Genomic DNA, 27,783 nt, shown 5'->3' on the forward strand with positions numbered 1-27,783 from the left:
AGGCCAGCCTGGTCTACAAAGTGAGTTCCAGGACAGCCAGGGCTATACAGAAAAACCCTGTCTCGAAAAAACCAAACCAAACCAAACCAAAACAAAACAAAACAAAAATGCATTCATTATATGAAAAAAAAAAATTTAAGGAGGTAGGAATTAGGACAAGGGATTAGAAATGAGATTGTGTCTTCCCGAACTTGCTTCAGCATTGCACTGCTTTTCTGAGAGTGGCATTGGACAATACACACAAAATATTTAATGTGCACTTATATGCACAGAACCAACCATAACAATTTGTCTAGCACAGAACTTTCTGGTACTGCTTTGCCCTGCAAGGTCCCACAGCGCCACCTAGTGCCATGGGTTTCCTTTGCATAGTTTTATACATTTAAAAAGTCCAGTGCTCAAATTTTCATAGAATGAGTCATGAAAGCAAGTATGTGGCTTAAGCAGTATTACAAACTCAATGATACAAGGGTCTTGATTGGAATTTTAAGTAGATTGTACAAAAAATCTGTTATGTAGATTTCCTGACTTAAGAAATGGTTATTATTCCAGCTCACATCAGGAAACTGTCGACAATTGTTGCATTGTGTTTAGACTGATGAAGTTACTGTGGGCTCTGTCCAGGGTAAATGCCTTCCCCCTTTTATTGTTTGTCTCTCTGTAAGCAATTGAAGGTTATATTCCCAGGCTGCTTCTGAAGTTCATCAACCAACAGTGTATACCACAGAGCCTACCAATTTCAGGGAAAATCATAGATTCACTTTTTATATTAGAATCAAGAGGACTCAGAGAGGAGTGAAATGACTTCTGTCTATAAAACATAATAACATAAGTCAAATAGAAGAATACTCTTTTGGGGAAAGAGCATTAAGAAACACAATTGAGAAAGAACAGGCAAAGTTCCAGGCAGTCCATATGATATGATGGCAGTCGTATGATATGATGGCAGTCGTATGATATGATGGCAGTCCATATGATATGATGGCGGTCCGTACGATATGATGGCAGTCCGTATGATATGATGTCCCTAAGACAGCTGTGGGTCTGGGTCATTTGCTACCTGATTGGGGGGAGGTCAGGATGGATGGATTCTGATGTGCTCTTTGTTATTGGAAGGACTCATTAGAAACAATCTCATGATTTAGTGGAGTACTAGAAAATTCTGCTTTTCATCCTTTTAAATTTTCTGTACAACTAAATTTTTCCTAATGGGATCCCTGTGCTATTTTGTGCAAGGGAAGCATTTCAGTTTTTCTTTATAATAGCCATCCATTTTGAAAACACTAATTTTCTAATCAAGATATCATTGTTAGGAGATGGGTAACCATCTGCCTTGTAAGTTCTCCCTTTTAGAAAACTTTATTATATGTTGTGTATGTTGGGGGAGTGTTACTACTTAGCATATAAACTACAAGAATGGAGAGAATTTTATCAATCTGTATCCTTAACTTGTGTCTCTCACATTGTAAGCACCCAAAAAGAAAGTGGATGGATCAGGCAATTAAAGGTTTGCCCCGCAAGTGTGCAGACCAGCACTGGGACTCCCCAGGACACACATAAAAGTTAAGCAGGCATGGTGGCTGTCTAGAATCCCAGCACAAAGGTGGGAAACACAGGCAGGTGATCCCAGGACGCACTGGCTCGTGGAGCAGCCAAAATCTGTGAGCCTCTTGGTCAGCCACAGTCCCTGCTTCAGTAAAAGAGGTGAAAAGCAATTGAGTAAGACATCCAGTATCAACTTCGGGCCTCCATATGCACACATGTACATGGACACATACATCCATATACATGGTAGCACCCATGTATGAACATACATGCATACCCACGTGCATCTGAACACTTAGCACATCACATATACTAAAAAAGAAAGTTATTGAATGAAGGAAGAAATGAGAACATGCGACATTGTGTCCAGCTGATGCATGCAGCTCAACACAGTCATGAGAAAGTATATCGTGGGATTTTACTTAGGTTGCCTACGTAACTGTAGCTGCAGTTATGTCCTTATGCCTGTTGTCATTAACACATGAGCACTGATAAGAAATAATTCTGGGGCTGGAGAGATGACTCAATAGTTAAGACTGCAGCTGGGTGGTGGCGGCACACGCCTTTAATCCCAGCATTTGGGAGGCAGAGACAGACAGATTTCTGAGTTCGAGGCCAGCCTGGTCTTCAAAGTGAGTTCCAGGACAGCCAGGGCTATATAGAGAAACCCTGTCTTGAAAACAAACAAACAAAAAAGAGCACTGACTGCTCTTTCAGAGGTCCTGAGTTCAAATCCCAGCAACAACATGGTGGTTACAACCATCCATAATGAGATCCAACTCCCTCTTCTGGTGTGTCTGAAGACAGCTACAGTGTACTTAGACATAATAATAAATAAAATCTTTGGGCCAGAGCAAACGGTACTGGCCAGAGTGAGCAGGACCTGAATTCAGTTCCTAGCCACATGATGGCTCACACCCATTTACAGCTATAGTGTACTCCTATACATAAAATAAAATTAATCTTTAAAAAAAGAATTAATTCTGATTTCATAATATCAAAAACAGTCATATATGTTTCAAATGTTTGAACGTGTTCAGTTTTTCTGTTTCTCTTTTTGTTATTCTTATTGAAAACATATTCACCTGAGCCTCACTTATAGATCAGGCACACCAAAATTCAGTCACAATAGGTAATAAGAACAGTGTTCTGTTTCCTTTTATATTAAAATTACTGATAATTCTGTCATTTGAACTGATGTCTGCTGTGGTTGAAGGTCTTGGAGTTGTAATTATATTGATCATCATGCTAACTGTCCATTAGGTATACTCGCTTCCTATTTCGTTCAGTTCTATAGGTGGCATGTAGAGCGCCTGGCAGGAGAGATCAGTTCTATAGGTGGCATGTANAGCGCCTGGCAGGAGGGATCAGTTCTATAGGTCTCATGTATAGCGCCTGGCAGGAGAGATCAGTTCTATAGGTGGCATGTAGAGCGCCTGGCAGGAGGGATCAGTTAATGAGCTTCAGCTGCACTGTTTTGCTTTAAGTGGGTCATGGCTCTTGCTGATTTGGTGATGTGCATAGACTTGAAGTTGGAGGGTTGGTTTGGGGTGTTTAGTTTTGCTTTGTTTTTTAACTATCAAGTGTGTAGAAGTTGCCCTCTACTGGGGAAGTAGGAAAATTATATTGACATAGATTTTTCAGTTTCCGTAAAGACCTAGTTAAACATGTTTGCAATTTTTCTGGTGTTTATTTTTTATTCTCTGGTACTTTTGAGTTCCAAAGATATGGAAATACTTGTAACAATTCATTTAAAAATAAATTTCTAACTTGCTGTGGTAACATCAGCCCTCAGAAGGCAGAAGCTGAAATACTATTGAATTTGAAGCCACCCTCAGCTCTATAGAAAGATCTTGCCTTAAAATCCTAACAACAGAAACAAAAGCAAATGAGAGCAAGGAGCAGACTCCCTGGATAAAAGTGCTAGCTTTGCAAAGCTGGCATCCTGAGTGTCACCCCTGGGGCCACATCTGGGCAAGGCCAGGCAGAGTGTGCGTGTCTGTGACCCCAGCACTTCTACCAAAATAAGGAGGCCAAGCCAGGGGAACTAGCTTACATACACACACACACACAACCGGTAAATATATGGTGTGACTGTAGATAGAGCCAAGCCAGGAGAACTAGCTTACATGTACATATATAAACACACACACACAACCGGTAAATATATGGTGTGACTGTAGATAGAGCCAAGCCAGGAGAACTAGCTTACATGTACATATATAAACACACACACACAACCGGTAAATATATGGTGTGACTGTAGATAGAGCCAAGCCAGGAGAACTAGCTTACATGTACATATATAAACACACACACACAACTTATTTACAAAACCCACTAAGACTTAGAAGTGATTGTATTGGGAAGCGTCTTAGCTGAGACATTAAGGGTAATTTGCTGTATGTGATTATGCAAAATGATTCATTGCTGTTTTAACCACTTACCTTCAGAATGAAAGTCTAATACCTTAGTAGTTCTTTCCAGAACTTATTTGCATTTTCTTAACTAACACAGTTAAGTCTGTGCTTGTGGACATGGCGTGTGTATGTATGTGTGGTATGTTTGTGTGTATGGTGTTGGTGTGTGTTGGGGTTCACTCATCCCACATGTGGAGGCCAGAGGATTTTGTTTGGCTTTCCTGTGGTTTGCTGCTGTGGATACCTGGCTAACTGGCCCCTGAGCCGCGCATCTAGCCTCAGGGAGCTCAGGTTACAAAGGTGCTACTGTTCTCTACTTTCCATGGACTCTGAAGCCATAAACCCAGCCCCTCAGACTTCATGATAGATGCTCTGCAGCCCCAACTGCGAGGTGATCTTGTTCAGCTCTTTATACCCCTCACCCCTCCCCGAAAATGATGTTTGGTAGTTATTGCAAGCTTAGTGCTCTGCTGGTCCAGTCTCTGCTTCACTTCCTGTTTCCAGTTCAGCGAAGCCTCCGGCAGTACTGTTCCAGAGAGATTCTGTTTCTGAGATCACTTCTAAGTTGTTGATATTCCAGGGCTGTTGGTTTTCTTCCTCCTACCCACGATTATTTAATTTTAAATCATGTGCAATAAGTAGAAACTGATGCTCAACTGTCATTGATGGTGGGCGGTAAGTAGGAAGCTGACCTTGGAAAGACAGCCTGGTACCAGAACCCTCCCCTTTGTGTTGGGGGGGGGAGGAAGAGTGAGGACCAGTGATGCTCACAGGAGGCGGGGATATTTCTTAGTGGCATTGGTTAATTCATCATTTGTGGACTGGAACCTCTCAGAGTAAAAATGTGGATTTGTTTTCTCTGCTGGAGGGGTGATTCTGATAAGGAATATTGTAAAAACTGGAGTAAACCAGACTACTGATGCACGATGCACAAGACAAGGCAGAGGGCATGCAGTTGTCTCTATTCAGCGTTGATCAGCGCCCCAGCGCCTGAAGCAGAGTGTGCTGCCAGTCAGACGTCCAGAAGCACTAGAGTAGCTTCGCCAAGCCCATCATTTCACACGAACAGATATCTCTTCTGCCTGTCTGTGTATATTAAAGCTTTGGAATAAATCTGAACAGTAGGTTTGTTTGTTTGTTTGTTTGGTTGGTTTTTGGTTTTTCGAGACAGGGTTTCTCTGTATAGCCCTGGCTGCCCTGGAACTCACTTTGTAGACCAGGCTGGCCTCGAACTCAGAAATCCACCTGTCTCTGCATCCGAGTGCTAGGATTAAAGGTGTGCGCCACCACGCCAGGTCCTTTTCCTCTTCTCCCTCCTCTTCTTCCTCCTCTTTCCCTCTCCTCCGTCTCCCTTGCATCTAGAGGCCTGAATTAAATCCCTGGAGTCCACATTTCCCCCCATTCGTCCCATTGCCTTCTCTCTGTCCCTGTTGGCCATCGCTCTGTCATAGCCACCACCATGCACACATCTACCTTTTGTGAACTTTGTAGACATGTTCCTCCCTAGCTGTGTTAGCATCTGGGCTGTTTTGTTTTGCTTCGTTTAAGAGGCAGGCGGGAGAGAGCACCTATTGTACCATTTAGTTCTCTTCAGCAGTCTGTTTCCAGTCTGCTCCAAGTCTGTTGTAATGCCCCCATCTACCATTCCTTTTGCTCTGTGTGTGTGTGTGTGTGTGTGTGTGTGTGTGTGTGTGTGTGTGTGTAGCAAATCATAAGTTCAGGCAAATGACCTTCCGCTCTTCTGCATGTAGACTACTCCATGTGTCTACCTGAGCACACATGCACCATAAGAAATGAAGATTTGGGCATGGGTGTGGTCCCCTTGCCCACTAGTTCTTGTGCGTCTACTAACTACACCTGTGGTGCGAGAGGGCCTTCGTTTCATGGTGAATAAAAGGAGGTACCGGTCATCTCTAATGTCCTCCATTCTGTAAGTCCTCTGACAGCTCATACCCAGGATTCGAGACCATGGCTTCCCATTCCACCCCATCCTGCCCTTTTAAATTTCTGTATACTTCTCCTGTCTATTTCTGTTTTCTTGTCTGTAAAAATGAAAGCCAGACAATACTGTGTCGTAAGTATGTTTAAGGACTGCATGAGTTATGTGTATAAAAAGCATAAAACAGCTTAGGATATGTACTTAGCAAGTAGTCAATATATATCAGCTGACTCATTATTACTAATTTATGAGTCTTAAAGCACTTAAGATAGTGTCTTTCTTATTAGGTAGATATGCTGCTCTCTCAGAGAAGCATTTGTGGACATTCATTCATTCATTCATCCACCCATCCAGTCACTGCTCCAGCAAAAAAAAAAAAAAAAAAAAAGTGCCTAGCATCAGCCAGGCACTGTTCTCTTGTAAATGCCAAAGATGTGATTAGCAAATATATGTGTAATCCTTTAAGCCAGTGGGAATGTAGTTCCAGTGTTACTCCCGTGATATAAGAGGTTATTTAGTACATTGTTACTAAAACACCTTTTATGGGGGACATTATATGTCTGAGTGTATTATACTTATATGTAAATGAAGTTTGATTTGTGTCACTATCTTACGTCTTGAGAACACACTTTTTTTCTCCTTTGCTCATTTTTTTCTAGCCCCTTTCTCCTGTTCCTTGAGCTCCATGCTGACCTTTCAGCCCTTACTGTGACTCTTGTCCTGGAGCCGCCTTTCCAAGGTAGCCATTAGCCATGTAAGCCTCCTGCTTCTTCTGTGCAAACTGTCAAGTTACTGTCTTGGATTTTAAGTGAAAGAGTATGAAGTGAAAAGCACGCACGTAGCACAGTTCCTACTGTATAATATTTCTCAGTAAATGCTGGCCTCTGGGTTCCTGATAGTATCTGCACACACTTGTGGTTTGTGTACAAATGTTCCCCATATGGCTCTTAGTTTTGAGTGCTTGGTCACCAGGGAGGGACACTATTGGGAGGTGTGGCTTTGTTTGAGGATGCGTGGGGGGGGGGGAACTTCAAGGTTTCAAATGCTCAAACCGGGCCTAGTCTGCCCCCTCTCTCTTCCCCCTCCTGCCCTCTCTTCCTGCTGCCTGCCTATTCAGATGTAGATCTCTCAGCTCCTTGCCCCCTCCCTACTACTTTGTCTGCCTCCTTGTGGCCATACCTCCCAGCCTGATGATTCCGGACTAAACCTCTGGACCTATAAACCAGCTCCAATCAGATGCTTTTCTTTATAAGAGTAGCCATGGTGAGTGTGTCTCCTAAAGCAGGAAGCTCCACAAGTTCCTACAGATGCTTTTCAGGTCAGGCAAGCTTTGGCAAACTACCAGGTCGTAAGGAACCCACCTCTTGCCATTGAGAAAGCAGGCTTGTCTGTAGTATTTGCTGTGCTATGGATGAGATGGAGAACTGTTCTCCTTGTCCCCTGGAAAGGCACATTACAATCCCTCCCGTTGCAGCTATGTGCACACAGAGGAGGCCTGCAGGCCAAAATTCACTTGGGCAGCTAAGAACATGCCTTGGCTCCAGAAGCCCATGTCTTTGTAGTCTCGGCTCAGAAACTAATCCTTCGCTTAATTCTTCCTCCTGCTTCCCAGGCCTGCTGCCTATGGATAAGGAATTCCATAGAATTACTTAAGAAGTAGAGCACTCCCCGGTTTACTTACTGTGTCTTCCATCTGTGAATGTTCAGAAGGTTTAATGAAGTTTCTCTGGAAAGCACAGACCCACCCTGAATGCCTACACCCACAGTGCGGCAAGCTTTGACTGGACCTCAGTTGTCCTTGTTCCTGTTGATCTGCCTGGGAAAGGCCAGGTTAGCAGCTAACTCTTTAGTACAGAATGGTGAGTTCTCATAGCCAGAGAGAACGAGTAATTACTCAGCTTGAAAGTAAAAAGAGAATCAAGCACAGTGGCCGAATCCAGCACATAGGAGGAAGTGGTCACAGGACCATCAGGTATTCAACGCCAGCCTTGGCTACATAGCAAGTTTGATCCCACATCCAAACAAACAAACAGAAACAAAAAAGAGAGAAATCATACTTTTTTTTTTCTTTTTGTGTTTGTCCTTTATCCACTCTGCAAGTTTGACTTAGAACCCTAAATTCAGTTTGTTCAGTTTGGCATTTTTATTTCCCTTCCTGCTGGCCCTTCCTTTCCACATCATCTTCAGGCAAGGAGAGCCATCTTTGGGTCATAAATGCTAGAATTCAATCTGAGAAAAGGAAAGTTGTCCCAAGAGAAGCAGACTGTGTCTGCTGGCTTGGATAGATGACCTAACCAAGTCTGAGGAAAGTGAATGTGATTGCTGACTCCCACCTCTGACAGCCAAGGAATGACTCAGCAGCAGACGTCATCGTCATCGTGCACACCTGAGAAGGAGGAATCGTATGCCCCACTTACAAGTCATGTGACATCCATCTGGGGGAAGAGTAACAATCGCTTAATCACACGTGGCTGATAAGGAGTGGCAAAGAAATGTGTCGAGGTATTCTAGGGATTCGAATGGGCCTACTAAGTCTAGGGATTCGAATGGGCCTACTAAGTCTAGGGATACAAATGGGCCTACTAAGTCTAGGGATACGAATGGGCCTACTAAGTCTAGGGATACGAATGGGCCTACTAAGTCTAGGGATACGAATGGGCCTACTAAGTCTAGGGATTCGAATGGGCCTACTAAGTCTAGGGATTCGAATGGGCCTACTAAGTCTAGGGATTCGAATGGGCCTACTAAGCTAGTTATCAGAGAGTAGCCTGTTGTTCGTCTCTCTTTGTGAAATATAGTTGTTAATTCAAAGCAATGCTAAGGCACAGAGGTCTGCCAGCCTTTGCCTCCGGGGCACCTGTGGCCACTCCTGTTTGTTTACCTGGTGTCCCTGGCTGCTTTCCAGGTACAACAGTCAAATGGAGTGATACCCACAGGGAAGCGTCAGATCGTAATCTGGCCAGTCTACGGTCGAAATCCACTGACCAAATATCCACACCTACAGATTACCCAGGGAGCTTGCAAAAGGAAGATTAGGAAATAATAGATCTGGGGCACAGCCCACTGTTGCTGGTCTAAGACCGTATCTCAGTCTACCTAAGGTCTAGATTTCAAAGGGACATTTGGTAGATTACTCCATTTAAAAATCAAAAGAAGAAATTGTGACTTGAACATCAGTTCCATTGGTCAAAATCGTACTTTATTTGAGTGATTGTGCCCAAGGATCAGTGTTCCCTTCGAGGGATGTAGAGAGGAATGCAATGTAATTTGTCATTACAAAGTGGCTGGCTATCTGGTTATCCTTTCCTTGTGTGAGGCTTTTGGCCCCGTGACTATATTTGAAGAAGGCAATAGGGAAGCTTGCTAATGTGCTTAATTAACTCAGTGCTGACTAAGTTACTGGGCACTTCCCCTGCTGGAAGACAGCACTGTCTTGTGGCTTAGTATATTTTTGGAGCAGAGACACTGCCCACCCCCATATTCTTCATGATCTTTTTAAGGCTGCTTAAATAGAATCTCCCCAGGAGAAAGGGCTCGTCTGCCTTGTACCCATTACAACAGAGCCAGGTTCCCTAGTGAAGCAGTATTCTTTCCTGTGCTGAAGCCCTCAGCCATTGGCATCGCTCACTGGACTTGTGGGTGAGACGACCATTGTCGTTCTCTGTGACAGCCGGTCTTTCTGCTGAGTGACCACAGCCTTTGCCTCTAGCCCAGGAGGCTTAGCTCCTAAAGAGTTGTCTTCCTCCCTCTCTCCCTCCTCTGCTCCCTTCCCTTCCTTCTCTGGTCCCTTCCTGGCCATTTCAATCCAACGGTTTCCTCCTGGGCCTCCTTTAAGCTTCAGCCGGTGGTATTCCTTCCGTTCGTATCTTTAACTTCTCCTCTGTAGCAAGAACCAACCAACGGTGTGCTGAGGACTCAGTCATTGTGTTCGCAGACTGGACACAATGCTCAGCCCAGATAGCCACCTGCTGCGTCCCCACCGGAGTGCTTCGTCCCCACTGGAGGCCCCACAGATTACTCACACTTGTCTTCTCCAAAGAAAACGAGCAGCTACATCTGAATAGGCAGGCAGCAGGAAGAGAGGGGGTGAGGGGGAAGAAAGAGGGGGCAAACGAGGCCTGGTTTGAGCTTTTGAAACCTCAAAGTTCACCCCCAGGGCTACGCTGTGGCCATCTTGGCTGAGTAATTGGCTCTGTGGGCCTCTGTTTGGTTAAGAACCTCCTAGCTCAGAAAACTAAGACATTACCCTTCCTTCTCATCAGTGTCCCCCACATGCAGCTAATTGATCCAGTCATCCATCTTCAAGGACCTCTCCCATCTTCTGTCTGTCTCCATCTCTACAATCCCCTCCCCTTAGCTCACAGCAGCTTCTGCCTAGAGTATGGAGGGACCGGCCTTCAGGCTGGATTCTTCCCTTCCATCTTCTGTTTCCATCTCTTCTCAGCTGTCAGCACACTGCCACCACAGATTCCTGTCCCATAATCACCCATCTCTGATGCAAAGCCCAAACACCATGATGGATTGATTAGGAGACCATTCCGTGACCTTGGATTTTTAATTTCATCATCCCTCCCAACTGCACTGCCACTGCAGTTTCAATTTTGACAGGTTCTTCCTTCCCTCCTCCTCCTCCTCCTCCTCCTCCTCTTTCTCCTGCCTCCTCACCCCTCCCGAGTCCTTTCTGAGCTCTCTGAGACTCTCATTTTGTGTGCACCTCACATAATTATAGATGCTTGTCTCTGGTCTCTGAAGACTCGGAAGGTAGGGATGCGTTTGTGTTGTTTGCCACTATATACCTTAGCATCTAACAGAGCTAGTGCTTCTCTCTCAGGCTGTGTGATAACCATGGTCATTGTTGTTTGATTAGGTGGTTTGTTGATTTGGGGGGGGGGGGAGGAGGTAGAGACTCATTTAGCCCACGCTGGCCCCAGTATCTGAGTGCTCTGCTTACAGACACACACTTCCACAAAAGGCTATTTTGTCCTTAGAGAAGCTCATTGAACTAGTTTGTTGTCGATATTTGTGGTGTCATGCCCATCCTTGACTGCAGATCCTGCCCATTTCATTTAAATGTAGATATCCTCGGAACTGCCCATACCACCCTTTTAGCACTTAGTGCTTTGCATTTGTTAGCCAGAACCACTAGTTACACCCTGGCTTACTGCAATGCTGTTCCTGAAGGATGAACTTTTCCCAGCTATTATCTTCATCTGTTAGCCACAAGGTAAAAGGCAGAGAGCTGGAGAAATCATAACTGTTAACTTTAAAGTTAATTTTGTACACAAATATACATTCAAGGCTCTAAGGAAAGGTATTGCAAAAGTTTAATTTTCAAAAAGTTGACAGCATGATTTCCTCACATGTATGGAATAAATAGGTTGGACTTTGGCTCACACAGATAATAAGGCATCACCAGGTGGCAAATAGCTTTTGAGGCAATCGTGGATATTTATATAGGCCATCAGAAAAACATGCTGCATGCATTTCTATTACAGACGGAAATGGTTAGTCTTTATTACAGGTCAATAAAACAATAACCTTTAGGGCCTTTTTTCCTTATAAGACAAATCATTTATGTTCAGTATGTGTGTTTCATAGTCAGGCTACCAACTGATATAAACAGGAGTCAAGGACGCTAAGAGTGTTCAGGAAGCTGAGTCCTAGAGTGGGCCAGTGGGCTCCAGCCTCACACGCCAAGGACAGCTGCTCCTTTTCTGTTTCATTCCCAAGGTTCAGGGCGTTTCTCTTAAGTGGGTCTGATTTCAGCATGTTGGTGAGAGTATGTTTAGAAGAAGGCTCCAAACTGGCCCAGAAAGAAAGACTTTGAAACAGGGAGGATTTAATGACACTAACAGCAGCATTGCTTCGAATCGCCAGAGGAAAGAGCTAAGAGGCCAGGATTCTAGTTAACCACACCGGAGTCAACTAAAAAGGCCCCCCTGAGGAAGGAAGGTGGGCCTCCACTAAATTGCTGCAAGGAAAGGCAAACAGTGGTAGTGGTCTGAGGTTAGTTTAAGAAAGTGTTTCCCCTCTTACTGGACCCTTAGCCAGGCCCCTGACTGCGGAGAGCAAGTGCTGTCTGGGTGGTTCCTTGGCCAAGACATGGCCACTCGGCTCCCGTGGCTTGTGGGGAGCTTGGCAAGTGAGGGCTAGACCTACAGGTCCCAGGATCCTCTGCAGAGCTGTCCTTTTTGGTTGTCAAGTTATACAGAACTGTGGGGACTGACCTCAGACATCAGTAACTGAGATCACTACAGCTGTTACAGCAAAAGCTCTTCATAGGTTTTTCTATGAAACATACCATGAGACATTCATTTCCGTTTCCTTTGCGTCTGTCTGAATGTCAGCATCAACCCTGAGCATCTCTATCCTGCTGTCAGTAGACTGTGTTCACACAGCGACTCACTAAAGCAGCGGAAATGGATTTGGGGGAGTTTTTCAGGAGACAATGAAAGCCATCCCGTCATGGCTTGAGTTCTTAGGCGTTGCAGGCAGAAGGCTTTACTAGACACACAGGAGCTGCAGGAGACTTTGGTGTGGCCCTGACCCTTCAGAAGTGCTGGCGCCTTCTGCAGGAAGTGCAGTGACTGTCCACTGAGAGGAGCTACTTAGGAAGGAGAAAGGGAAGAAAACGTTAAGACTTTTGTAAACCCTATCTATTCGACTTTCTAGCCTTCAGTGCTTACTGCTGGCACTGTTTAAAATTTGAGTACCCCTCCACCTTTAACACTGGTATTTGCAAAACCTGAGCTTTGTAGGGCTCATCACACAGTGGCTCCCCTTACAGTTTATTTCACTTCATTAAAAGGCGCTGAGTATAAGCTTCTCTCTGATTTAACCCTTAAACTAGAACTCCAAAGAAATGGCTTAATATTTATTACAAAGATTTTAAATTTTAATTTAATTTATATATAATTTGGGGAGTAGAGGCCAGACACAGTGAGCATGTGGAGGTCAGGGGACAAGGTCCAAAGAATCTGTTGCCCCTTCCACCTCTCTGTGGGTCCTGCCCACCCTTCCACCTCTCTGTGGGTGTTGCCCACCCTTGCATCTCTCTGTGGGTTCTGCCCACCCTTCCACCTCTCTGTGGGTGTTGCCTACCCTTCCACCTCTCTGTGGGTGTTGCCCACCCTTCCACCTCTCTGTGGGTCCTGCCTACCCTTGCATCTCTCTGTGGGTCCTGCCCACCCTTGCACCTCTCTGTGGGTGTTGCCCACTGAACTCCTGCGTCATCAGATAGCAAATACCTTAGCCACGAGCCATGGTGTGTGCCCCAAAAGACTGTATAACCGTCATTCAAAAGTATAGGCTATGAAGTTAAGGAGAGAGATGTCCCCCAATTCAACTACTGTGTTTAAGGTTCAACTCCTTACCTTGTACTTAAGGATTTTTATAGTACAGAGCTCATATAGTGGTTGTGAGGATTTCATGAAATAACAGACATAAAGCCCTTAGCACAAGCTCTAACTAACATGAGTGCTTCATAAATATGAACTGTTATGCGTTTAGTAATAAATATGATGACTTCACCCAAACTTAATAGTGTTCATATCACAACTGACGGCGTTGGCGATGACTAGGTTCCTAATACAACTGAAAAAAAGAGGTTTCAGCGTTGTCTAGTAACCAGTTGTAGTTAATGAACTTGAACAGCTCTCATTGAAAACTAATGAGGAACAGCCAAGCCAGAGTATCCTGTCCACTAACAAATTTTAATACCTCAGAACTAAATATTGCTAGTCCTTGGTAGAAGCTAAGAGATTAGTCTATTGGCTGCTGCGTATTTGGAGTGTCTGCCCAGAGAAACCTGCAGATCCCTGTGCTCTCTTTCCAGAATGACCGTCTCTGGGTGTCACGGATCACCCGGGGTCATAGGCAGCTTCTGCGTGTGCGCTGTGGTAGAATTCTTCAGGAAGTGACGCTGGTGGTTGAGAGCTGCTTCCCAGTGGACAGCAGATTTAGAACTGGATGATGCTGGCTCACATCCAGCCTCTGCCATCCTTGCTATGTGACCTTGGTGTTGAGTGGCTTAGCTTTTCAAATCCTTTCTTTCCTCAGGCAGGAAGGAGAGCTAGAGGGTAACGTGGCCCCGTCTGTCAGGGAGGGTCACAGTTTAAAACACACGAGTGTGCCAGAGCACAATAGCATTAGTCGTCCTATGGTCTTACTAATCCTGTTGGTTATTATACAGAAAAATGAAATGGGCATCTGAAAGAACAAGGAGCCCAGGCATTCTGTGATAGCTAGTATGCATTACCTCTAGCACAAGACGAACGTCACCGAGTGACAGGGCTCAACTTTTTTCCTGGGTAAAAGTTCTTAACCTGTCATGATGACATGATGGCATGATGGCATGCTTGTTTCTTAGAAGTGCTGCTAGTGCTGGAGACAAGACGTAATTAGCACAATATAAGTTTCTGTTTTGTTTGTGTTTAGGTCCATGTACCAAACACTTACCATTAACTCCTTCTACCTGGGTGGCTTGCAGTTGCTGCTGAGACTGAGCGCAGGCCTCTGAGGCCTCGGGTCTCTGTCTGCTCAGCTTCACACATTTCCGTACTTTCCTGCTCAACCTCTGTCCTAGGGTTTCATCGCTGTGAGGAGGCACTGTGACCAAAGCAACTCTTATACATAAAACATTTCCTTGGGGCTGGCTTATATTTCAGAGATTTAATCAATTGTCATGATGGGGAGCATGGCAGCATCCAGGCAGACACGGTGCTGGAGAAGGAGCCAAAAGCTCTACATCTTGATTCAAAGGCAGGGAGGATCTGAGACCTCAAAGCCCCCACAGTGACACACTTCCCCCAACAAGGCCACACTTGCTAATAGTGCCACTCCCAGTGTGCCAAGCATTCAGACGCATGAATCTATGGGGGCCAAACCTATTCAACCACCACAACCTCTTACGGCTTTGTGTAGTGCCTCTCCCTTCCTGGGCTAGCCCTTGCTTCTGCCAGATCACTTTCTGTTAATTTCCCAGCCTCGGCTTCTCTTCCATCATAAAATCTCTCAAAGGTAAATGACATCAGAATATCTAGCCTTACAGCTCATTCTGTACTGAATCTAGACCAGTATGCCCTACTGATCTATGAGCTATTGAAACATAGGCGCTATGTTGGACTCACCATGAATCCACAATGAAGAAGCATGGTGGCATTTAATTGGATGTTTGATAAATATTTCTAAAATGACATCAAGTTGAGTGATCAACAGCTGGATATTTTTCACTTCTATATTACTTTGTATGGCTTGAAATTCCATCCAAACTCTAAATATATACCTGTCTTAGTCAGGGTTTCTATTCCTGCACAAACATGATTACCAAGAAGCAAGTTGGGGAGGAAGGGGTACACTTTCCACATTGCTGTTCATCACCAAAGGAAGTCAGGACTGGAACTCAAGCAGGTCAGGAAGCAGGAACTGATGCAGAGGCCCTGGAGGGATGTTACTTACTGGCTTGCTTCCCCTGGCTTGCTCAGCTTGCTTTCTTCTAGAACCCAGAACTACCAGCCTAGGGAATGGCACCACCCACAATGGGCCCTCCCACCCTTGATCACTAATTAAGAAAATGCCCCACAGCTTGATTTTATGGAAGCATTTCCTCAACTGACAGCTTTTCAGGCTGCTGAGACAGCTTAGCAGGTAGAGGCACTTGCTGCCAAAGCTTTACAGCTGAATTTGATCCCAGGCCCTACAGGGTAGAAGGAGAATGAGAATGGAGAAGGAGGATATGTGTTCTCTCATTTCCACACAGGCCCTGGAGTAGATGCGTGCACATGCACACACAAAGTAAATGTAATTTTAAGAATAAAGTGTAGTACCCTGTTTTACTTTATTATTGTTATTGGGGATCACTTAGCCATGAACAGTAGTCTTTCTTTTTCTTTTTTTTTTTAAGATTTATTTATTTATTTGTTATATGTATATGAGTGTGTCCTCAGACACACCAACAGAGGGCATCAGATCTCATTACAGATGGTTGTGAGCCACCAAGTGGTTGCTGGGAATTGAACTCAGGATCTCTGGAAGAGCAGTCAGTGCTCTTAACCACTGAGCCATCTCTCCAGTCCAACAGTAGTCTTTCTTTCTTTCTTTTTTTTAAGGACCTTTGTTCGCTCTGGTTGGCCCACTCACTCTGGTCAACCCTGCTCACTCCAGTCAACTCAGCTCGCTCAGGCCCAAGGATTTACTTATTATTATACACAATACACTGTAGCTGACTTCAGACGCACTAGAAGAGGGCGTCAGATTCCATTACAGGTGGTTGTGAGCCACCATGTGGTTGCTGGGATTTGAACTCAGGACCTTCTGAAAGCAGTCAGTGCTCTTACCCGCTGAGCCATCTCACCAGCCCAACAGTAGTCTTTCTAAGTTAAAACTGTTTTGGCTTTAGCCAAATGTTCTAGTGAGAACTTGCTTCATAGAAACCCATGGAATTGATAAGCCACACCATGCGCTGTAACCATTAGATTTTAAAAGTACGACCCTTGGTTTAAACTGCTCTGCGTCCTCTTGCCATTTGCTTAGGCTTGCATAATTAACTATATTCATTCTATTATTTAATAATAAGCCAAGTCTGTATAGGGATATTCACATGAGAATAATCTAAAAAAATCATTACAATCATTGTCCCTGTAGTATGTATTTACAGCTGTGCAGTCACTGCAAAGACTGAGCATGTCCTTGTAAATGCCAAGGGACTGTTGACCGGTGAAAGGGACAGCCCTGGTCTCCCTCTGTCTGTCTCTGTCTCTGTCTCTGTCTCTGTCTCTGTCTCTGTCTCTGTGTGTCTCTCTCTCCCCCTTTTTTGTGTCTCTGTCTCTCTTTTTCTCCCTGTCTCTCTCTCTCTCTCTCTCTCTCTCTCTCTCTCTCTCTCTCTCACACACACACACACACACACACACACACATATTCAGATTCTAAAATTTAAAGCTCTCAAGTAGAGCGCATTAATAAAAATATGAAATGCTTTTTCTTGTGTAAATCACAAGGAAGCTCTGAGACATAAAGGAAGAACTAAGAGAGGCGCCATCATCTGGGTTCTCAAGTGAACCCTGTCATGTTAACTCCCAACTCAAAAGCATACTTTTAAAGGAAGCTAAAAGCTTGTATCCTGCCTCATTGACAACAGCCTCAAACTGTTCCCTGTCATCGAGAAAACAAATCTTTTGCTCGTTTCTGCCTGGGGGAGGCAGAGGGACAGAGATGGTCCTGTGTGGCTGAATTAGATGAAAGACTTTCTTCCCACCATGGAGACACAGAGTCTAATCAAGTGAAATGAGTTTTGAGATCGCAGCTCATTTCCTCGGGGAGATCAGTTCACATTACAGAATCACGACATCTCATTCATCACAGCCGACGTGGTCTTTGCTCAGGAGAGGACCCCAACTGGGACCGAACCACCTGTCTTCTCTCAAAAAGGGGCTCTTTACCCAAGCTAGACTGGAAGCCTCGAAGGGGAAGCCCTGCCGTCCGCCAGCTTCCACCATGCGGGACAATTCCACAGGGAAGGAAATTTAGGTTTTAGACAGGGGAAAGCTAAGTTTAAGGCTCGTTGGGTGGTTGTAGTTTTAACATTGCCTTATATAAATAATCATTAAGGGGACATTAACGTGATGTAGGGAGCCATCTTTTCCTCCTCGTTTTGTTAAACAGGACTGAGATGGCCATCAAAGCTGGGGAAGAAGAATTCTTTCTCGGCCACCAAATGGTCATCACCTCTCTCTCTTGTTCTTTTCAGGGCATTGTTGTGACTCCAGTGCTCCTGCTGCTTTTTGTGAGTATTTCCATATTGCCTTTCTTACCTTCTATTGATATATTGTATTAAATACCATCCATTGGGCTATAAATATGACTCAGTGGTAGATGGCTTTCCCAGCATTCCCAAGGCCCTGCATTTGCACCCTAGTGCCGTGACTCCCTAAAGCCTTCCTCAAGCCTTCAAGGTCAGTCCTTATAGTAACACTGAAACCTGGATTCCTCTGTGCAACCTGGTGTCATATTCTGAGACCCCCCCTCCTAGCAGAACCCAGAGTATTAGCCCTGAGGCACAGGAAAACTGCACAGCATCTGGTCCTACTGATTAGACCACCAACTCCTGGATAAATCACTAAATTATCATAAATCAGTGACCTATGGCATGGATTACACATGGACTGGTCATCTTTTTTTTTAATTTATTAGTAAATTAATAGTGACTAGTGTTGGATACCTTTTTGAGAAAAAGAACCTTGTACTAGGAGAGGGGACAGCTGAGAGAGCAAAGGTGATAGTTACTGCAACTTGCTCCCTGATCTTGGGAATTCTACCACAGCATTTCCATTTGTAAAATTTAAAACAAACACTAAATGCAATCCATCTCCCAAAGACAGTAGCATGTGCTGTAAGGGGCAAAGCCAAAGTCCAAGTAGATACAGGCCACTGGGTAACTCAACCAAAGTTGTTCTGAAAACAAGAAATGCTAATTGACTGTCTTATTTCCTTTGGCACTAAGCATATGAGAAATTAGATGAAAGATTGTAATAGAAATTAATGTTATCTCATGCTGAGCAAAGCATATGTAATCATAAATGATACCTAAAATATTTTATGAACTGTGCGGTTCTTCCACACACACACACACAGACACACATCTTCCAAATATAAATCATTCCACTTATCATGGAAATGGAGTGGGGATGCGTGTCTGGGAATGAAATGAAGTCGTTTGACTAGCACTATTTGTCAGTGAATTAAAACTATGGGGAAAATTTATTTAATTATAGTATAATTACCCAAGTTGGAATTCAATTAGAGTAATAGAGTGAGGGACTTCATTTCTTACCAGCTGTGTAGGAAGGAGAAGGGGCTAGATATACTATCAAACAGTTGGATTCTGCATCTTTCATGAAAACCATTACCTTCAAGTAATAAGCCACAGCCTCACCGTGCCTTCTGAAATGCCGGCACTGATCTGCCAAGGTCAGAAGAGTCATCAAATCACTCCCCTCAGCAGAACAAACCTTATGCATCTGGGCTCCTGCAATTGTGCAATGCGCATCGAGTCCAGTTATTTGCATTCCTTCAGAAGAAACGACTTGCTGTGTGCCTACCTGCCCGTTAGATCTGAGGAGCTGGAATTATCCATTAGTGGTTTTGACCAAGGTTTGGCATACCAGAAACAGCCCTCAGCAGGTAAAAAAGTGCAGGCAAATCTGAGAGTCACAGGCAGGGAGCGAGCCCAGCGCCTGGCACACACACTGTGATGGGCACATTGCCTAGGCCTCGTACATTCCCAAATATGGAAACCTTGTTCATGTGACTTACTTAAGAAGAGCACTGGAGGTGGGAGGACTACCTTAGTGTAAAGCACTTGCCAGGAAGCCAGCACGGGGACCTCAGCTGGAGCCCGAGAACCCATATAAAATGCCAGGTGTGAAGGCACAGGCTTGTAATGCTGGTGCCAGGAAGGGAAATCCCAGGGCTCACGGGCTGCCCAACCTGGCCAAAGCGGGAGCTTCCGGATAATAAGGAAAAACAAGGTGGAGAACAAATAGAAAAGACGTTTGGCCTCAAAGGGCACGCATACACACACACACACACACACACACACACACACACACACACAGCGTGGGGACACTTTCAGTCACAGCTAGGTGGCTGAGATCTTGAATGTGTGGCACTCTATTCTGATTAGAGACCCACAGGAGAGCTCCACACTTACCCTTCTTTCCATCTGCGAGTCTTAGCTAGGCATTTTCTCAGCTGATGAGTGTCTCAGCATCACATTACTGCAAGCTTGCTGCCACTCACAACTGTGAGCTTGTGAACTTCAGTTGCTCTGACGGCTTAAAGTAGAGATACTCAGACTAGCGAAAGGCGCTCTGACAGCCCGGAAGCGGGGCTTCCCTTCCAAGCGGTGGGTTCTCCCCGTTGGCTCAATGGCGCCATCCCACCTCAGTAGCTGCTTCTGTTACTTGACTTTTAGTTCAGGTTGGTAGAGTCCTTCTGCCTGTTGGGATGTTTTAAGTTTTGCAGTGAGAATTTGTAAAACGCTTGGGTTCTGGGTCTTATTTACTGAGCTGGACAAATAACTGAGATACTTAAAATACAAAAACATTCCCTAAAAACCATATATTCCTTCTCTACACCCTAATATGGGTTGAGTTGTCATTGTTCCCAAGAAGGTTTGTTAAAGTCGTAGCTTCCAGAACACCCCAAAGTGGCCTTATTTGAAAACAGTAATGGCAGATGTAATTGGTTCAGATATGGTCATACTGGAAGAGGGTGGGGTCTTGAATCCAATGTGATTAGTGTCTCCATAAAACAAAGAGACAGAGCCACACGGGTGAACCCCATGAGACAATGGAGGCAGAGATCCGAATGTAGCATCTACCAGCCAAGGAATACCAAGGGCTGCTAGCAGTCTGCAGGGTCTAGAAGACAGAGGGTGTCTGTAGACACATTTCTAGGGAAACATGGCTGCGCTTGGTTTCAGACCGGCAGCCTCCAGACTGTGAAGTGGTCTTTTCACTGGTTTAAACTTGCCCAGCTTGTGGACCGTTATAGAGCTCCACAAACTAAAATGAGCCCTGGAAATTCCCTTTGCATACTTTAAAGCTGGGAATTGCTTGTTACTCCAGCACGGTTACTAAGGAGTGTGGGCTTTGGGGGTGAAACCTCAGCTCCCTGCACTGCTATCCTCTCAGGATTTCCCTTCACTGCCTTGCTCCTGCTGAAGCCTGTCCTCTGATGCATATTCCAGTGTCACACCTTTCCTGCCATAGAGCCTTGCAGCAAAGTCAAGAATTGTCCTTCAGCCTATCCCTTGTCCTGGCCGAGACCCTGTCCTCTGCGCTGGGGCTCCTCACTGATGTTCTCAGATTTCACATGGTTGAAATCCCAGATGCCAAGCCCAGCAAACTTACCTTCCTCTTACCTCAGCCAACTACCCCGGAAGGCAGGCTCTTTATAATTAAGTTTGCCAGCATCCCGTCTGACCAGAAGTTCCCTGCATGCATGGTATATGCCCGACTCCAACATCCTTCAAGCTCACTGAATTGCCTAGTCTTTTTGAGCTGGTCATTTTTCAGTGTCTTATCATGTTCACCCTATCTTTATCCCTACACACTCAGGCCCCATCTCCTCTAGCCCCTGCTCTCTGACCATGATTCCTTCATTACTGACCACATCACAGCCTTGTTCAACACCCTTACTGCTCTGCATTCACCCGCACATCACCAGTGTAGTAGAACACTGTAGGCTTATCCCCACTAGCTTACAAATAAATAAGACTCCGACTATGGTTACTTATTTGGCTTTGGCAGTTGCTCAGGGTCACCCCTAATCTAGTCTTCTAAGTGCTGCATGCACCTCCCCAGCAGTGTAATCCATATGCGTGCTGTTTATCCTGGCCACGTGCTCACCACCCTTCTCCTCTCATAGAGGCTTCCTCTCTTCTTTTTTCTTCCTCCATCTCTCCCTGGTCTCCCCTTCTCCAACCAGGTCACTCCAAACCCACCCACCTCTAATCCCTCCAGGAATTGGCTATCTATCACCAATTTTATTTATCCAATAGTTTAAAGTCAAGGAGCAAGGTTTGCACAACAAAAGCCTGTAAGCATGAGAATTCAGTCTTAGGTCTAGCCAGACCTTCTGGTACAGAATTTAGCATTACAAAACAGCAACAGATCAAACCTCACACACCAGTCCTGCCAACACCAGCTCTGCGCCTTTTTGCCCATGTACCTGAACATGCTGAGCCACCTTCATGTGATAACTGCTCCTACGCGAAGTCATGACAACCGACTGACAGTTCTCTGACCTCCCCGCCACAGCCCTCTTTGATTCTGGAGAATCATTTCACATTTTTTTCTTATCTTTAATGCCTCTCTTCATATCAACTAATGCAGAAAGGAAATCAGATGAGAAACAGGAAGTTTACGAGACCCCGTGTGCCACCGTCTGCCACCAGAGTCCTTTTATTTCTACTGCTTTTGTGGATGAACTGACTTGACTCCCACATAAGCCCAATTCTCCCATTGTGTACGTAATGACATAGTCTATACACATTTCCTCTCTGCTTATATATTATCGAAATTTCTCTTATATAATTAGTTTCTACTAATATATTCTATAATATATAGACGTTAAAATTAAACTCCACCTTGTCCCACTTGCACTCCATCTTGTATTTACTTAATAAAATGATATTTAAATCTACTCATTATAATGCAAGTTGAATTCTTATATGCCAGGGAATGCCTTCCTCCATGGATAGAGCAGCAAACAGAACAGATGCCTCCTTACTATCATGGTGTTATGTCATAGTGGAAAGAAACAACTAAGGAGAAATGATGTGAGTGTGACAGAGAAGAGAACAAAGGGACTGAGAACGGGCAGAGAGGGGTGGGAGGAGCTTGCTGTTCTCGTTGGGCGATAAGCTCAGACGTACTGAACAGGAGATAGAGAACCGAGTGTTCTGGTGTCACCTATACAGCCAGAACCACATCATGTAAAACCAAAGACATGGAGGGTTGACTTGAAAGAAACAGGAAATAGCTGTATGAATTTTGGTAAATGTTCAGATATATGTTTGTCTGTTTGTTTGTTTATTCTTTCCATTATTTCTAGACATGGACTCCATGTGTAGCCCAGGCTAGCCTTGAACTCTTGACCTTCCTTCCTAGGTCCCCTGAGTGTTAGGTGGACACCACCACAATTGGCCTCCTGCTTCTGGACACTGGGTTGAGAATATCTGGGCTATAAAAGGATGATGGTGGGGACCGGATGGCCATTGTAAAGCTACTGAGTTTCATAGCAAGACAGATTATTAGTTTAGACCAGAGAAGTTGAAAGTCTGGTGGGAAGTAGTTGAGACAATAAAACTTTTTCACATATAACTGAAAGGGATGGAAAGGTCAGAGGAAACATCAAGCCCAAGCCTGTGCAGTGTTGGAGTTACAGCGTATAATACAAGGACGGGTTCAGCATGCAAAAGGAACTCACAGAGACTCCAGGATTGCACATTTACATTGAGCTGCCTTCGAGACATCCAAGCAGAGACACAGATAACTGATTGTGTGAGTCTGTAATCCAGGGCCCAGTCATAATCCACTGCGTTCATACCGGTCCAGTCCTGATCACAAATATTCACTGGGAAGAGCTCAGCATCAAGGAAATGTCGAGTTTTACCAAGGGAAACATGACAAAGGAGGGAAGAAAATCACTAAGTCAAGCTGTGGGATATTGTAGAGTTAAGACATCCATGAAGAAGACCAAGGATTGCTGTTTTGCCTGGAAGGAATCAAGAGATCTGACGCCTGGGATGTAGCTGGCAATGTGTTTCAGATAAATGATAGGGAGTGTGGGTCAGTTCAAATGATCTGGCCATTGGTTTAAGAAGATGGCTGTCATTGGGGGCCTTAACAAAAGATATTTGCACAGAATTATATAATCAAAACCTGGTTGAAATGTGCTTAGGAAAGAATGAAAGAAAAAGCATTAAGATTAATTGATAACATTGGGGATAATTTTAAAATAAAGGATACAGAAACATTAACAAAGTTAATAAAGGGTGGAGAGGGTTTTTTTTTTAATTTGAAAAAATTTGTTCCCTATTTGTATTAAGATGAGCAATCTAGTCATAGAAGGGAAACTGGATTCATAACTAAAATGAAGACTCATTGGACTTGCTCTTTGAATAGAGGAACAAGAGCCCTGGTGCACAGAGGGCGCTCACAGCCTCCTAGTCAGAGAACCCATCTGTAATGATGATCCCTGGCACCTGAACAGAGATTTAAAAGAAAAAAAAGCAACTGGTCAGACTGCAGAGCAGTGGGAAGTCAGGTCGGAAAAGCAAGAGCCGAGCCGCTAGGGTGTGCAGGAGTCAGGAGGGCGGAAGTCATTATGTACTGATGTGCAGTGGCAGCGGGCGGTCCCCGGCCGGCGCTGGACCATCCTTACCCTCCATGCTTGCTGCTGACCTCACTTCGATTCTTTCTCTTAGGTGCCTCCCTTCATTAGCCTCATCAGGTCTCCAGCCAAATGGCATCCTGAGAGAGAGATTCCCAACTATTTCATATAAAGTAACACATTTCCTCTTTCTCCCTTGTACTACTGTGCTTAACTGTTTGAATTGTGACTCTCTAGAGAAACAGAACCAACCAAAGACATCTCTACTTTTCTCCATTACTATCTCTATTTAGAGAAAATTAATATAAGTGTATGTGTGTGTGTGTGTACATCTTCATGAGGAAGGTTCCTTTGAGAGCTGGCTCCTGGCTGTGGATGTCTAGATGAGTTCTGAAGAAGCTGGTAACATGCTTCGGTTTGAGTCTAAAGCTTTCAGACCATGAGAGCCAATGGTGTCACTGTCAACCATACCTCAAATCACAAGTTCTGAGGACCAGAGCTGTGGGTGCTGGGATTCTTAGAGACCAGAGGCCCAAGATCTAGGGACCCTATTTCCAAGAACAAAGGACATGTGTCCTGGCTTAGGAGTAGCAGCGCTGCGCCTCCTTTGCCTTGTTGAATTATGAAGGATCTCATGTATTAGATGCTGCTGACTTACCCGCACCTATGAGATGGGTATTCACTTGATCTGTTGAGTGGGAATTTGTTCCAGAAACATCTAGGGCCTACCCCCAAGTAGTGTTTAACCAGTTGTGTGGGCATCCACTAGCCCAGTCAAGTTGACACATAAGATTAACCAAAGCATACTATCCTCAACATTTATTACTGTACAGCATCTTAATGACTCACTCATTTGTTTTGTATCTCTCTTTCCCATTTAAACTGTAAAGTCACAAGAGAATACAACCTTAATCTGGTTTTGGTCACTGCTGTCATGGTAGCCATTCAGTTTTTTTTCTAGTTGATAATTGCATAAAACAATAGATCCATTTGTCCAAAGAGTGAACTGGGATATTTCTAGTGAGGATAACGTGTTTCCTGATCTACATCAGTGCCCATTTTGTTGATACAGGACTAGGAGGGTAGTCTTGAGAGTGACAGTGCCTTTCTTGGTTCTCGGTGACCTTGCCTTGGAGGGGGCTAGTGTCCCAGGAAACTTACAAGCCACCAAGACCTCCCAGAGCCAGAGGCTTTGAGATCTTTTCTTGTGAACTTGAAGAATGAAATACATGGACCACATGGTTATTATAGATTCATAGATGAAGGTACTGGGGGTGGGGAAGGAGCAAGTACAGACCCCCCCACAGAGCAGGAGGACTGAGCTAGGTGCTGGGGTGGGGGGAGCAAGCACAGACCTCCCACAGAGCAGGAGGGCTTCTCAGTCCAGTCGGCCACGCCACGCTCAAGTCTGTGCTGTCTTTGTAGGAACTTCCCTAGTGGAGCAATGTGTAAGTGGTGGGTGTCCAGTGGGTTTAACTTCTACCCAGCCAGGGGTCTGCATGCCTTGTTCATGACCTTATCTCCAGTGCCTAGTGCTTCTAAATTCTCGATGAAAGTAGAGGTGTGGTGGTGAGCAGTGGATTAGTCAGTGAGGGGCTCAAGTGAAGAGCGAGCATCTGGGAGCCAGCACAGCTTCACAGCCTGCCCCAGACAGCCCTCCCGACCTTTCATTTGCTAGGAAATTAAATTACACTTTTTTCAGTATTAAATAATCTATCCATTATTTTACTCGATGTATGAGGACTTAACTGTACACTGTGAATATTTGAAAGATCAATCAGGCATTGATCCTTGCCTCACAGAGCTTATGGTTTAAAAGCAAAAAAATAGGAAGCATGCATAGATAATTAGAAGTCAGGGCAGAAAATTTAGTATCACACATAATTTAAAAATTGCTTAAACAGGAAGCATTTCATAGTCCAGAGGTTGATTTTTACATGAATTTTTATACCAAAAAGAAAACTTCATTTGAGAAGGTATCTTAGGGTTTTACTGCTGTGAACAGATACTATGACCATGGCAACTCTTATAAAGGATAACATTTAATTTTATTACATCAACCCATTTCATAGGACTGGGCCTTCATCAAGTTGATGATGGATATTTATAAGTCCCTGTGGCAATGGAACACTTCCATGTTCTGACATATGTACAGACACTGCATGCATGCCAGCCTATTTCCAACTACCTATCTATGTTTTGTTGATCTGACTCTCTATTGTTAGATTCCCTTTCAACAGTTCTTAAACCCAGCACGGGCCTGTTTTCTCATATCACACCTCTTAGGTCAGCTTGTTTTTCCAAGTGTTTTGGTGACTTTCCTTTCTGCTATGACAAACGCTGACAGAAGCATGTAAGGAAGGGGTGGGGGTTCTTTTAACTCACAGGTAGGTCAGGGACATAGTCTGTTCCGTTCAGGAGCTTGCAGAACAAGCTGAAGACCTGCACTTAGCTGCTTTCTCCTGTTCCTAGTCTGCGGAGGGAGGGCGGGAGGGAGGGCTTCCACACTCACCCCACCATTACCCAGCCTCCCTCCCAGTCTTCAACCTCAGTGAACCTAACCTGGATGATCCCTCACAGACTTGCTTGCAGGCTTGTCTGTTCAGGGTTCCAGATCATATCAGGTTAACAGTCGGTATTCATTTTACGCCATGGTAGTGGGGAAGGCAGGGTGACATTTACTTAGTAGTCGGTACAGGGTCTTTGTGAATGTGGCAAACAGCGCCATCTTTAGATGGGAAAACAGGTCCCAAACTGTTTTAGAATTTGACCAGACTGTTAAGGATGGCAGGGTAGGGTGTGTTCCGCCTCAGTCAAACTCTCTTCTGGTTATACCTAGGAAACTTGAGTCTTTAGAGACAGTTTTAAGACCAATTTTCAGCATTTAGTTACTATTTCCTGAACATTTACAGTTTCCATAAGACACAGCATAATTACTGCTGTGAAGGAGCTAAACACTTACTTGGGTAAACAGAAGTCAAGAATATGAAAGAAGTTTAGAGAAATAGTTAATTACCCATCACTGTGATTCCAACTGTATTTAATAGGAGTCCATTGAAAGGAGGGGTCCTCGCTGGAGCAGCCTGTGTCTTCAGCCGTCATTCATGGCTTATAACTGGCTGCCTGTGGTAGAAGTTTCCACTCTCCATCCTGTCACTAGAAAATAGTTTATGCTGCTGTCTTAGTCAGTGCTGCCATTGCTGTGATGAAACACTGTGGACCAAAAGGCACTTGGGAGGAAAAGACTTATTTCACTTTTAGGTAACTGTCCATCACTGAGGGAAGGCAGGGCAGGGACTCCAACAGGGCCGAATTCTGGAGGCAGGAGCTGATGCAAAGGCCATGGGGACAGGGGTGGGGGGTGGGGGTGGGGGGTGGGGGGGTGGAGATGCTGCTAACTGGCTTGCTCCCCATGGCTTGCTCAGCCTGCTTTCTTGTAGCACCCAGGACCACCAGCGCAGGGATGGCCCCACACCCAATGTGGGCCCTGCCTCCATCAATCACTAATTAAGAAAATGCCCTACAGGCTTGTTTATTACAGCCTATTCTTGTTTTGTTTTGTTTTGTTTGTTTTTTTGAGACACAGTTTCTCTGTCCTGGAACTTACTCTGTAGACCAGGCTGGCCTCGAACTCAGAAATCCACCTGCCTCTGCCTCCCAAGTGCTGGGATTAACGGCATGTGCCACCACTGCCCGGCATCTACAGCCCATTCTTTTTTTTTTTTTTTTTTTTTTTTTAGATATTTTCTTCATTTACATTTCAAATGCTATCCCGAAAGTTCCTATACCCTCCCCCTGACCTGCTCCCCTACCCACCCACTCCCACTTCTTGACCCTGACATCCCCCTGTACTGAGACATAGAAAGTTTGCAAGACCAAGGGACCTCTCTTCCCAGTGATGGCCGACTAGGCCATCTTCTGCTACATATGCAACTAGAGATAAGAGTTCTGGGGGTACTGGTTAGTTCATATTGATGTTCCACC

The 27,783-nt window shown here is 44.7% G+C and overlaps 1 protein-coding gene across 2 annotated transcripts in view; it reads left to right on the forward strand.

Annotated features, from left to right (window-relative positions):
• Positions 1 to 27,783, forward strand: part of Slc10a7 (solute carrier family 10 member 7) — a 234,269-nt gene that overhangs the window by 146,696 nt on the left and 59,790 nt on the right. For both annotated transcript variants that reach the window (XM_021220146.1, XM_029532633.1), the window contains exon 6: positions 17,648 to 17,683. In XM_021220146.1, coding sequence (XP_021075805.1) covers positions 17,648 to 17,683 — 36 coding nt within the window. The remainder of the gene's footprint in view (positions 1 to 17,647; positions 17,684 to 27,783) is intronic.

This window comes from Mus pahari, chromosome 20 (genome assembly GCF_900095145.1).
Source record: "Mus pahari chromosome 20, PAHARI_EIJ_v1.1, whole genome shotgun sequence".
Lineage (NCBI taxonomy): Eukaryota > Metazoa > Chordata > Mammalia > Rodentia > Muridae > Mus > Mus pahari.